This window comes from Heterocephalus glaber, unplaced genomic scaffold (genome assembly GCF_053883595.1).
Source record: "Heterocephalus glaber isolate CG9 unplaced genomic scaffold, H.glaber_assembly_v1.0 deba00000122, whole genome shotgun sequence".
NCBI classification, from domain to species: domain Eukaryota; kingdom Metazoa; phylum Chordata; class Mammalia; order Rodentia; family Bathyergidae; genus Heterocephalus; species Heterocephalus glaber.
In genome coordinates this window covers 29,678,358-29,691,889 of record NW_028258138.1, presented here as the reverse complement: position 1 = coordinate 29,691,889, position 13,532 = coordinate 29,678,358, and the positions used below count along the sequence as shown (strand labels likewise).

At 37.8% G+C, this 13,532-nt stretch overlaps 1 protein-coding gene across 14 annotated transcripts in view; it reads right to left on the bottom strand.

Moving 5' to 3' along the window:
• Robo2 (roundabout guidance receptor 2) overlaps nt 1–13,532 on the bottom strand; it is a 1,655,220-nt gene that overhangs the window by 577,173 nt on the left and 1,064,515 nt on the right. For 2 of the 14 annotated variants that reach the window (XM_004842194.4, XM_087208389.1), the window contains exon 1: nt 1,937–2,664. The exons of the other annotated variants lie outside the window; for them this stretch is intronic. In XM_004842194.4, coding sequence (XP_004842251.1) covers nt 1,937–1,997 — 61 coding nt within the window. In that variant the 5' untranslated portion in view covers nt 1,998–2,664. Of the gene's footprint in view, nt 1–1,936; nt 2,665–13,532 lie in introns of those variants that run through there. 14 annotated transcript variants of the gene reach the window in all.

Below are 13,532 nucleotides of genomic sequence, written 5' to 3'. Positions count from 1 at the left end.
GCTCAAGTACAAACTGTCCCCTCATCCTATAATGTTAAATCAGAACAAAGGTTCTAGGTGTGTCTTTAGAGAAGGAGGGGGTTGGTGTGAAAGGGAAAGAAAGATTGACCAAACTAAAGGAGGAAAAGGAGGGAGGAAGAGAAGGAAGGAGGGAAGGAGGAAGGGAAGGAAGGGAGAAATGATGTTTTGCTACTGCTGTTCCAGCAAGCTGGTTAATTGCATTTGTTTCTTATATCTCCAAACACCCTGGTACATTAATTTTCTTCTGTAAAACCAAGCTCTTCTGATTCTCTCTGTCTCTTCCAGTGAGCAATTTAATTTGTATTTCTCCCAGAGACACACTGATTTAGGACAAAAAATATCTTGCAGATAATTCCAGAGTCTAATGTGTAGTCTGTTCATGCATTTTTGTTACTGGGGTATGTAAAATCATGGTTGATGAGAACTTACTATTTAAAAAGCCATACCAAAGTCTTCTTATGATAATTGAATACATTTGGAATATGTAAAATCGTTTCTTTATGGTAATGTAAATGTATTGTAAAGGTAAATACAGTAGAGAAGAAAATGCACGGAAAATTATTATAGATATAGCCACAGTATAATTCACAGTGATCAATGCCTGAACATCCACTACTGTACTTTGAAGGGGAAGAGAGGCGCAGTGTGCACACACGCATTGCGTTCTGTGCCTACTATTGCTGGGGGGCAAAGGCGCTTATGTAGTCTGTGATTGAAAACAGCCACTTGACAGTAGGTAAACTCATCCGTATCCCTCATGTTTATAGAAAGGCTTCCTCTTTGAGTCCCATACATTAAGTTCAGTGCAGCAGCAGCTGCCAGGAACAAAGTTAGCTCCCACAGATGGGCAAAAATAGGCAGTGTCCAGCATGCAAACGCTAAAGAAAAGTTTATGTAGCAACACACTTTTAGGATGGCTCAAACATTTGGACTAATAGAGCTCAGATTCTTTACAAATACAGTAATTGAAAATTATAAGTGTTACTATCCACATTTCTGTGAAGCCATGCTCTGGTCCTCTGTCTTTATACCAATAGTTTCCATTGATATAAAAATTAATGTTCCTAAAAGACTAATACTATATACTCTTTGTCTTGCTTTTTATGAAAACAAACCAAAACGCATGTTAATGATTATTTCCACTCTTCATTCAAAAGACCTACAAAAATTGTCTCATAAGAAACCGATATCCCATAAAAATATCCCAGGAAACCAAATCAGAACAAAAGACAGGAGCTGCAGACGCAGAATCCTGTCTGCTAGGCGGACCGACTCACCCTAGAGGGAGACACCTAGAGCACCTGTTTCAGGTCCCCATTGTGTTTGCCCACTGGGGACAGAGCTGAGCGCGCCTGCAGCCAGCTCGGAGCCGATGCTACCCCCTTCCTGGAGTCTCGCCCACTCGCACTTGGACAGTTTTCTCTGTGATCTAAATTCTTTACTCTAATTTCATGGCAGGACAAATTCACCTGGTTCACAGGTGATACACACTGATCCCCGAGTCGGCCAGTCCAAATTCCTCACCCACTAAACCCAGCTTGCAGTGTTACTCTAGTTCTTCACTTGAATGTCTAAAGTTTAGAGCCGTGAACACCAACTAGAAAGCAGGCAAATCAGTATTACACTTTCAAGAGATTGATTTTCATATTTCTTTTTTTTTCAACAAAGCTGAGAGCCCATCACTCATTATCCAACCTTTCAGTTAATTACAATATTAACAATAGGTGACTACTAACATGTTCCACTTATAGCAGTTCAGAAACAAAAGATGAAAAACCTCTGCCCCTAAAGAGTTCCTATCTGACCAAAACAGACTAACAGACATCCTGTTATTTAATTTATAACCCACATCAGGCTAAGGAATAAACGTTGGAGGGGAAGGGGTAAATGATTTTAAAAAGCATTTAAAACTTACCATCAACCCGAACATATAAAAATCCACAGAGCAGTAGTGGTGTAAACATCAGCAGACTCATTTTGACATATTAAAAAGGATCCAGATTGTTTAAGAAACCAATCCCAGAGAGAAAACTACAAAAATAAGTATCAAAAAAAGAGGTAGTTCCGAAGTTTAGTCTTTCCTAGATACTAATTAGTCAAGAAGAGCAAATCTCAAGATCAGAAGGGGTTGGTGGAGAGGTCTTGAATAGCGCACATTTAGATCCATCCAAATTAACGGAGGGCACTTCAAAGGCTGCTGTATTTCCACTCTGGCTTCCTAAATTCCCACAAATTCACCCCAGGCGGAGGGATTATTCAAGTGTGTCTAACCCTCTCTCCTTAGGCTCCATTGCAATCCAAAGCCAAGTTCTTTCTTCACAAGTCAAGAAGATGACGGGGGAGGAAAAAGACCTAATTCCTAGAAAGTATTCCACAAACTTGCCAGCGCGCTGCAGAAAAACCATTGGCCTGCCTACTGCTTTTCGGTCCCGTCTCCTCTCCGTAGCAGCAACACGTCCCGGAGGTTTGGGGGTTTTTTGTTTTTTTTGGTTTTGGTTTTGTTGTTGTTGTTGTTGTTGTTTTGTTTTTTGTTTTTTCACTTAACTTCCATAGTAAGGGTGTGTCAGAGCAACACTTTGCAGGCGGGCCTCTCCTGTGCAGCCTCCTTGCTTCCCTCCACCTCTCTCCTTTCCAAAAGAGAGGAAAAGGGAAATCAGGACGAGTCGGGTGGAGAATCCGAACTCCTACGTGGTGAGGCTGCGGGAGGGAGCGAGGGAGGGCAGGAGCGCGGGAGGGCGGGAGCGGGGCGGGCTGAGGCTGGGCCACCCGCGGCTGCGGCGAGAGCGGCGAGGCGAGGGCGCCGGACCTGCGCCGAGAGAGCCCGAGCTCGCGCGGTCCGGCGGGCAGAAGCCGCCGCTGCTCTGGCAGCCGAGCGTCCGCCTCCTCCCGCAGCTGCCGCGGGTGGAAGGACTTAGAGAGGGAAGGCGAGGAGGCGGGAGGGAGGGGAGCGATGAAAGCTGCTTGGAGTCGGCCCGGGGAGGGGGCGGGAGAGGGGGGTGGCGCTGAGCTCACCCCCTGCAGACTCCGCCCTAGCGGGGGCGACGGCGCCCTGGAGCCTGGGGAGGGGTCTGCGGAGTGGAGAGTCCTAGGGGAACGGATATTGACCAATCGGGCTGCTGGGGTCCAGGCCACCGGTCAACTCACGGCCCTCTCGGCACCCCATCCCCCTCCTTCCCGCCGCGAGGCGATAGGTGGGCTCCGGCCTCCCGCTCCTCTCTGCGTCCCGTTTAACGGGCAGGTAATTTTCTCCGTGAGTGATTTCGTGCAAGCTCTTCCTAATTATTCATCCCTCGGTCTGTCGGAGCTTGCACGCGCTTTCTGGAAAAAAGATCATTCTCCCGGACCCAGGGCGCAGCCTCGTGACCCGTTCAAATCACCCACTCGCTCACTCTTCACCCTTTAGCAAAAGGAGCTGAGCTGGAAGGAGGAAAGGAAACATAAGCACCTCTTGGACCGGGAAGGATGTGTGTGGGTACTTCCTATATGGGGAGGGAAAAAAATAAAAAATAAAAAACCCCGGAGGAGGGCGGGGTATCTGTAACCTCGCGGCTCGGTGTTAGCCTGGATCTGAGGGCCCGCGTCACAATCCCCCCAGGAGAGGAAGGGCTGGCGTCTCCTCTCTCACTTAGTGGCCTTGTGACCTCTCCATGAGGACTTTGCTGTGGGTCGTGGAATGCCAGCGAGTTCAGCAGAGGACGCTTAGGATGCGGGGCGGGGATCAAAGGGCTTGGAGGTTGTGGGGTGGGGGATTCCCGGACCCTTAACCTTCCCCAGACTGGTACCTTCGAAAGGAAGTTCAGAAAAACACAGGCCCTGATGGAGGAAAGGTGACCACCTAACTGGGTTAACAGAAGCCTAAAGAAAAGAAAGAAAGAAAGAAAAAAACCCCAAAACCGAATTTCAGTCCGAAGAGGATAAAACCTCGAAAATTAAGGCAAAACACTACCAAAAGAATGTCATTCGGGACCGGGGATGAGTAAGAAAGCCCATGTGAAATCAAAGGGATGCCAGGGTCTGCGGTGCCCCGGTGTGGCCAGGCCCACGTGTGATCACAGGCTCGCTGGTAGCTGTCTGATGCGTGTTCGGGTGATTAGGTGGCGGCCTGCAGGAACGCGCGCGGCTCCCCGCGCCGAGAGCATCAGATGGTGAGTCTTTAGTTCCCCCTACTGGAAAATATTAGGAAAGATTCTCTCCACTTGGGGACGTTTGAGGAAGAGCCTTTTGTCTGGACGGATGCACTTTGGTGCTGCCATTTAGTTCTCCCTTGCCCATTATGGGTATGATATGGTGTGTTTTAAAAAATGGTCAGCGACATTGACATTCAAGCAATTATGAGAATCCTTACAGCATCCCAGCATGCTTGAAAATTGTAATGAAATACTCTTGGAAAAGAATGAAACAAGCCATTTTTCTCATGGAGCGTTAGAATAATTTCAGCACACTTTTGGTTTACAATATTTAGTTATAAAGAAAAAAGTGGCAGAGTGAAGTTAAATCATTTGACTTTTCGCAGTTATGATTCTGAATTAGCACTGTCTGGGAAAAGACTAACCCATTAAGGGGAAACAAGCTCCCTAGCTTCCCTTCCTGACAGCTCCCTTCCCAGAACTAAGCAGAATTCTAGTTAGAACACTGTGTTCTACAAAAATCCAAAAGTTTTTGGGTTAAACATCTCTTGTAACTGTCTAGCACACAGGAAAATAATTGATAATTCTTTCCTTTTAAACATTTGAAATAGATTTAAATCTGAGGATTACAGGGCCAGGGATTTAGCTCAGTGCCACCGAGCCTGCCTGGAAAGTGCAAGGTCCTGAGTTCAATCCCCACTCCCCAAACAAAAACAAAAACAAAAAAACCCTGAAAGCTGAGGATTACAAAGTTTACCCCATTCTTATAAATAGTGTATCCCCTGTGCCTTACCTCAGCCATATTTCCTTATTTAGAAGCAATAAAAAAATTCCCTAAAAATATGCTCTCCCTTAAAAAAGTAGTGCAGGAATTAACAAATCATGTAAACTTTTAAGATCTTTAATTTTAAGAGGAATTTTGGAAAGGCCAACAGGAATATTTTTCACCTAGAGTTTTCTTATGGCTCTTCATGTATCGGGCAAAAGATACATTCTACTTTATATTAGATAGACTCACCAACTGTAAATATCTTTCCTTAAGTAACCTATTAAACCAGAAAAAGGCAGAAAGAGCAAGTGTGGCAAACAGGAGGGATAGTTGGAGGAGATCCATCCACCTATTTCCATTGTCCTGTAGGAACTAAATGTTACTTTTCATCTCACAGAAACTTATCTATCTAGGGAGCATGACAAGTAAATTTACCCAGAGAAGAGAGTTGTATTTAAGGGAAATTTATTTTAGTTATATTCAGTAGGCATCTTTGGCCAAGCATCTTTATTTTGCATTCATAATTACTAAAAGTAACAAAGCAAGCTGTGGATATCAGAATGGTGCTGTCTTTTTCCTGTACACTCACTGTACTATGGGACAATATCTGTAACGAGAGTTTTGTAGTTCATGTTTTCTGCTTCACTTGAAGGCAAGTTCATAAATGGTTTTTTAAAAGAATTGTCAATATTGCATTGATATAAAATGTGACTAAAGAAAATGATTATAAGAATCTCATCCTAAAAGATAGTTTAGGAATGTGACCAAAGTTCCCATACTAAAGCAGTGGCAGTAAGGAGTCCTCAGTCAGAAAAAATATGGACATTAAGTCCAGAGGAGCAAACTTGATAACATTTGTACTCGAGAAATGTGTATATTTCAATTAGCATTAACATACTTTCAATGAGCACTACCTGTATAAGAAATAGATTTCTTTGTTACATTTTTTTTTAAAAAGGAAATTCTTTAAAATCTGGAGTTTCTACTAGAAGTTAGAAATTCAACTTTTGCAATGTATTAGCTAAAAACATTAAAACTTTTTTTTTTCATTAAGGGCTGGGGATTTAGCTCAGTGGTTCCAGCGCTTGCCTCCCAAGGGCAAGGTCCCAAGTTCGATCCTTATACCAAAATAATTTTTTTCCATTAAGATAAAAAGCCAAAAATGGCTTAAAACAGTGAAGTTCTCCCCACAGTAATGTCAACAGTTCAGAAGTTTTAACATATGGAAATGTAAATAGGGATTTGATATCAATTTCTTTGCAACTATGAATTGTTTTTACTTTTCTTAACAAGCAGCTGAATAGAGAAATATGCAAGGAAATCTAGGCATCTTTTATGTAAATCTTGGAATGGTATTATAATGTCCTCAAAATATTCCTACCAGATATATATTTTAATACATCTGACAACAACTGTATGTAGGAGCCTATTAACCCTAATTTGAGAAAGGTGATCAAATGACCCTCTTTGAATTTCTTTTTTTTTTTTTTCCTTTCTTTCTTTTTTTTTTTTTTTTTTTTTTGGTACTAGGGAACAAACTGGAGACCTTGCACTTTCGAGGCACGGGGCAGCACCACTGAGCTAAATCCCCAGCCCTAGTCTTTGAATTTCTGATTTGGCCATCTATAAACTAACTATGTGAAGCGAATCTGTACAACATATGATATGAAATACTACATATCTTTTTCCATACTAGATTCCTCAGTGATGCAGTATAAACTGAAAAACCTCAATAGAGATTTTTAATCTTTCCAACATGTTCTTGTCATAATTTTAAGGCTGTATATATGGGAAAGTCAAAAGTTTGATTCATAATAATAATTTTAATATGTACTAGCAGGCAGTGAGCACATAAGAGGTTTCAGGAATAGATCTAGTCTTTAAAAATTCATTGTGTTGTTAAATTCCTATTGTAACCTCATGTGATTTATTTTATTCCCACTCTACAGATGAGAAAACTGAATATATTTAACCTATGTTAATAAAAAGTGCAATCTTCCTTTAAATTCAAAGGGTACTATAAAATCTACATTCTTAGTTTGGACTATGCTTGGACTGCTTTAAACTGTCTTGCACATTGTAGACGTCCTGTAACACTTTGAGAAATTGCTTTGATTGCTCAATTAAAAAAAAACCTTGGTGCACTAAAACATAGAAATATATAATATTTTCAAAACTGAAGAACTTTTTAAAATCAGAATATCACCGTTTGTTACCTGTTTGGTTTAATTTTTTCTATATGACACTGTCTCATTTACAATATAGAAACATCACATTTAAATAAAATATATTGGTTATTACCTGCAAAAGACATAAGGCAATTAATATAAGTGAAACATTAACAATCATGAGGTTTGCCTTGTTTCTACATTTTTTTTTATTACACTCCACTTTGTTCCAAAAAGGATTTGAAGGAAACAAGGTAAAGTTAATATCATTCTTCTGAAATGTATGTAATTTTAAGCAATTTATATTGAAGTATTCACTAATACTTGTTTTTATGTAAAAAAAGATCTATGTATCTATTTATGAAAGGTATCTTGGTACATTACATAGTTATTAAAATTATTTAGAATCTGAGATTTAAGTTAATTGAAATATAGCAACATTTCACCTAAAAATAATTGTTTCTGACAAATATCTGGCAAATTTTGTTAAGAAAGAAGGATTTTTTCTCTTTAGAATTAAAATCAACTTGGAAAACCATTTTCTATCTTGATTGAGTTTAATGATACTTAACAGTTTTTTTAATAAATATCACAGTAAGTCGTATAAAACATTGTGTTATATTGTCTTTAAATATGCATACTTTAAAATTTGAAATAATCCTTTATATCACAGAAGAGTGTTCAGAAGTCATTGATGAAATTGTGACTTTTATAATATCAGTACATAGCTGCCTATCACAAAACACACGAACACACATCTTAGTAAAATACAAAACCTAAACACCTGCTTGCTCAAAATGATAGAGTAGTTAATTTTTTTTGATAGTAACAAATTTGGTAACCACTCATGTAGGTTAGGCTACTGGCTGTACAAAGTAAGCAAAATTGTCTACCTTGCAAAATTGTAAGTGCAACTTTAGTCACTAGCCATAACAGACTAGGCTAGTTTGTGTTTAGAGATTTGTTTTTCCTGTGTATTATTTTATGATTTCTTTTTAAAGATTTCAAGTTCTTATTTTAGGATATGGCCTAACTTGTATGACATAAAATAGTACACTTCTTTTGTATTTTTATACCACAGTATCCTAAAACCAAGAAAATCCCTTTGATTCTTTGCCAAGCTATTCTGTGTCCATCTGCTCAATCTTAACTTTGCATAATTGAATTTTAACAACAAATAACTGTAATCCTAGTAGGAAAATTTACTTTATGACTAAAACACTTTTCATTATTAGCAAAAACAAGAAGTTGTCAAAGATTTGGGGAAAGACTCATCATACCTATAGGGCTTGGATTCTGACAGCTATTTACTTATTGAATTGTCTTTCAGACATATTTCATATTGGATTCTTTAAGAAAAAAGTTGCTTATTATACATTACAACAATACCATGGAATTAATCCAAGAGCACATGAAATCCAATTGAACTTTCTATGATTCTATCATATAAGAACTAATCTGTTTGGTAGCAGATTCTTATTTTCTTCCAATATGGAAAATGTCTTCTTTCTGCCTGATAAAATACATTCTGACTGCCTATGGAGCACCTGAAGTTCATTTTACAAATACTAGGTTTCTAGTTGTTAGATATCAGTAGGAAATCTTGGTAATATAATCTTGTTTTTAGAAAGTTAAACATGTTAAACATACACATTGCTTTCCTTGAATGATAAAATTAAATAAATGGACAAAAATTTTGTGGCCCAAGTTTATAGACAAACCTAAAGTGAAACCATAGTATGACATACAAGATACTTTTTATTGAAGTATTTCAGTTTGATGGGAAATTCTCTCCATCTTTCTTAGTTTCTACTGATTAAACTTTTACATTCCAAAAAGGAGTAGAGCAGTAAAGGGTTTTGTTCTCCAAGTAGTTTTAGCTTTTCCATTATATGCTAATATGAATATAAAGGGATTTAAGGATGAAATACATAAAACTTCAAAGTGCTAGTTCAGTTTTTATCAATTGGATACAAATTATGGAAGCCCCTATATTATTGATGTTTTAATATTTAAATTTTCAATGACTATTTCCTTATATAATGAAGGAATAAAAAATTTGAATATATTTACACTGTATCTAATTAAACACATACATGTATGGCATATATAAATGTTTGTAGTTTTAAACAATGCAAGAAACATTTCATCAAATCTCTATCCTTAATTTCTTGTCTTTCTAAAATTACTCACTAAGATCTTTTTTTTCAGTGATCTGCCAAAATTAGTGTTTGAGGTGTAATCAGTATAGACAGGGTCAAGGAATATTATATAGCATAATGACTATTGAGAGGTGGGTGTTTTTGTTTTTTTAGCCTTTCATTTTTTTTAGTTTGTCTCTACAGCTGGCTCAAGTCCAGGTTGTTACTTACCTCATACTTGTATTTTCTTTCTCTTGTCTCTACTCCACGCCTTACCGACGCATTGAAAAGACATCAGGTGACAATGCTGGAGGAACTTTTATTGGCGTTCTGGTAGTTTATTTTTTAGCCTTTATTCTGAATAAGGTTTAAACTATCAACAAAGGGATGAAAATCAATTTTAAAGTTTTCCAGATGAAATTTCACAATATTCCTAAGTGAGCTATTTACTGTTCATTAGGAAAGTTTTAGTTTTCTCTAATCTACTGCTAAAGCAGCATTCCATTCCATTATTTCTGCAAAGAGAAGGGAAAATAAATGGGCTCCAGAATAGGGAAAAGACAGAGCATGCTGGCTGAGAACTAGGGCTCTGGAATCAGATCGGGAGGGCAGATCTGCATTGTAATCTTTGTTCTACCACCACAATATGATCTTAAAAATTGCTTCATCTATAAAATAAGGACAATAAAGTTTACAAGGGCATTTTTGTGTTGGATCAAAAGAACTTGTAGTGTACGTTTTAATTGTATTCCTATGCTTGGGGTTACTGAGGTATTCTAATGAATCTCCATAATGATATAGCTTAACAAAGAGACATTTTCTTCTTCTACACAGAAGTTGACCAAATTTCTCAGCCTTTTTTGTCGTTAATTTGGACCATGTGATTGAGTTCTGGCCAATCAATAAAGGCAACAATTTTACATGTGGCTCTGAGATTCCTCCTACACCCTCCTCCTAGTTACTCTGACTCCTCATTCATTCATTAGGTGGCCAAATTCTGTAGAAAATTCTGAATCCCAGGTGGAACAAATGATTCCCAGAATGAACATGTACAGAACATTCAGACTATTTTAATCTCTTATATGCTTTTGACTCAGAATTGTATAATACATACATTGTAACATGTTCAGTTATTGAAGTTTTAACATTCTTTGTTTTAGCTCTTAACCTGTCCTGACAAAATCAATTAAATTAAAACCAAATCAAATTAAATATCACCTAAAGTTTAGTTGGAAATGTAATATATTTCTTCACAAAACATTAAGCTATGGTGAATATGATAAAAGTTAAATTATGATAACTGATTTTGGAAACAATTACTATAACTCTGCAATATGCCTTTTATAGTGACTGTGGTAGTTAAGCTTATTTGATTGACTTGGAGTTGCCCAGGGCTTAGTAAAGCAAACTTCTGGGACAGGACCTTGGGTATTACTGTGTGTATGGGCCCTTGCCCTTCCTTTCTGGCTCTGTTCCTCTGATCAACTTCCCACTCCCATCAACTGAGCATCTTTGACTTGCAACATCCTCCTGCCATCATATGACTTCCCTTGAAATGCTAACCACCAGCCAAGTTAAGCCTTTCCTCCTTTAAACTGTAGGTGTCAGGCATTGTGTCTCAGGGTTGGGAAAGCAGAGCAATACATTGATAATCTTATTTAATTATCACAAAACATATGAAGATGTTAGTATCATTAGCTCTCTCAGAGTAGTAGAAGCTCAAATTGATGAGGAAACCAAGAATGTCATAGTTTATGGCTGAGACTCATAATCAACAGAGCTGATACCATCACCAAGCATAAGCGAGAATGTTTTACAGCATTGGTACCGGGGATTGAACTTGGGTCCTTGTGCTTACAAGGCAGGCGGCAGAACCATTGAGCCAAGCCCCCGGCCCTACAGCAATGTTTCTTGACATTTAATTTTTCATTATTGCTTTCCTAAGTGACTGGTATGCTCTGGATGTGTCTCCTTGGAATTCACACATTGAAATCCTAACTCTACATGATGAAATGAGAAGGTGAAGCCTTTGGTAAATGATTAGGTCGTGAAGACTCCTTATGATGGGGACCCCAGAGACACAATCATGTGCACCATTTGATGACACAGTAAGAGAACACTACCTATGAACCAAACCAAGCCCTCACCCGATACTGAATCTGCCCAGCATTTTTTTTTTTTTTTTTGATACTGGACATTGAACACAGGACCTTCACATTGAGCTACATCCCCAGCCCTTTGGTATATTTTTATTTTGAGGCAAGATCTTGCTAAGTCACTGCATGGTCCAAGCTGGGCTTGAATTTGGAATCCTCTTGTCCTCTTGCTTCAGCTCTAGAGGCTGCTGGGATGATCGGCATGCACAACCATACTGGTCTTCCAGCAATTTTTAAGACTTTTCAGCTATGAAAACTGTAATATATTTCTCTTGTTTATAAGACTTCCAGTTTATGATATATATTTTTTAATAGCAATCTGAACAGATTAATATAGGAGTAATTTTAGACTTGTTTTCTGATCACTTCTTCGAGGAGGAATTCCATATTACAGATAAACCACTTATATGCTTATGTACTATATGTATATGTTCCTAATACATGAAAAGGGAAAGTTTTTCTTTGCCCCAAAATCATTTTCCTATCACCTCCAATGAGAATGAATTCTGTAGATACAAACAGTTTCCACATCTGATGCAACGAAGGCTATTTCCTGTTACACATGAATTAGCTGGGAATTCCTAAACATTATCTCATTCTGGGGTCTAGGCCGATGGGACACTCATTTTTCAAATAAATGTAAAGGCAAAGATTGTTGGTAAATCCTGGCTGGACACAAATGCTTGATAAACCAAAACAAAGTAATGGTTCACCTGCCTTCCCCTCCAACAAGGAGAGCAAGCTGGTGATATTTGTTGCTGGTTTTATTATCTCATCTACCCACCCCCTACAGAGTTATTTGTTTTTAGAAGGAGTTATATAAATTCACTGTGGCAATATGGATTATTGCAGGCTGAAGAGAAATGACTGGCCATCATGTGTTTCTGTATTGGGTTGAGTAGCAGCCTCCAAATTCATGTCCACTCAGAAACTCAGAATTTGTTTTAAAATAGGGTTTTTGCATACAAAATCAAATTGTCTTCATACTGGATTAGGATAAGCCTGAAATCAATGACTGGTGTTCTTATAAGAAGGACATTTGCTTAGAGAAACATAAACCGTGGAGAAGATAGTTATGTGAAGATGATGTTGGAAATTAACCATATGCTGCCACAAACCCAAAGAATTCTGGAGGTTTCCAGACCCTGGAAAAGGCAAGAAAGAATAATTATCTACAACTTCCTGGGGGAGCATGACTCTGCTGACTTTGAGTTGGACTTCTAGTCTCTAGAAACGTGAAAAATTAAATTTATCACGTTTTAAGACACTAAATTTGTGACAGCTTGTTATGTTAGCTCTAAAAAGACAATATAGCCATTATCTAGATAAATTCAAAATGGGAAAATAAATTTTTTACTTACTGGAAATCAAGTATGTATATGATAAATTAGTAGAAGTCCTTGGAAACAGTCATAGCATTTTAAATTTATGTATTACATACATACACACACAGATGAACACATGTATATCTAAATACAAAGAATTTAAGTGGAAGAAAAATTAGGTTTAAAAAGTTTGTATCAACTGGATGGGGATTTAGCTCAGTAGCTCCGCAACTGCCTTGCAAGCACAAGGTGCTAAATTCAATCCCTAGTACTGGAAAAATATGTTTATATTAAAAGGTCCATTTTAGAATTTCAGTACTGAATGGTATCATTTTCAGGTTATATACTCAAGGATAGGAGGCCAATTTAAATAAATAATAGAATATTTATTAATTGCTCTTTCAAAAAACTTTATTAATTTGTTCAAGACAACTTTAATAATTTGTATATTGTGTTTTGTTAATAGGTATTGCAATTGCCAGTGAATTCTTATTAAAATTTAATTTTGTACATTTAGGCACATTTTTAATTCTTTGTATAATTATACTCATATCAAAGTTGTAAAATAATTCTATGATAGGAAAATGTTAGAAAAAATAATATACAACTGTAGCCTCTACGTGGAACCATGAAATAAAAATATTCCATCCTGGTTTTATTAATGTTTTTATGGAATGACTCGTACAAAATATGAAAGGTTATAACAGAAGGAGATTTATGTAACTATGGCAGTAAATAGAAGACTTAAGTGGTTTCCTCTGTTGATCTATTTAATGTAGTATTAGTGGAATGGGTTTAACTCTGATGTTTTTGCACCTTCCTTTT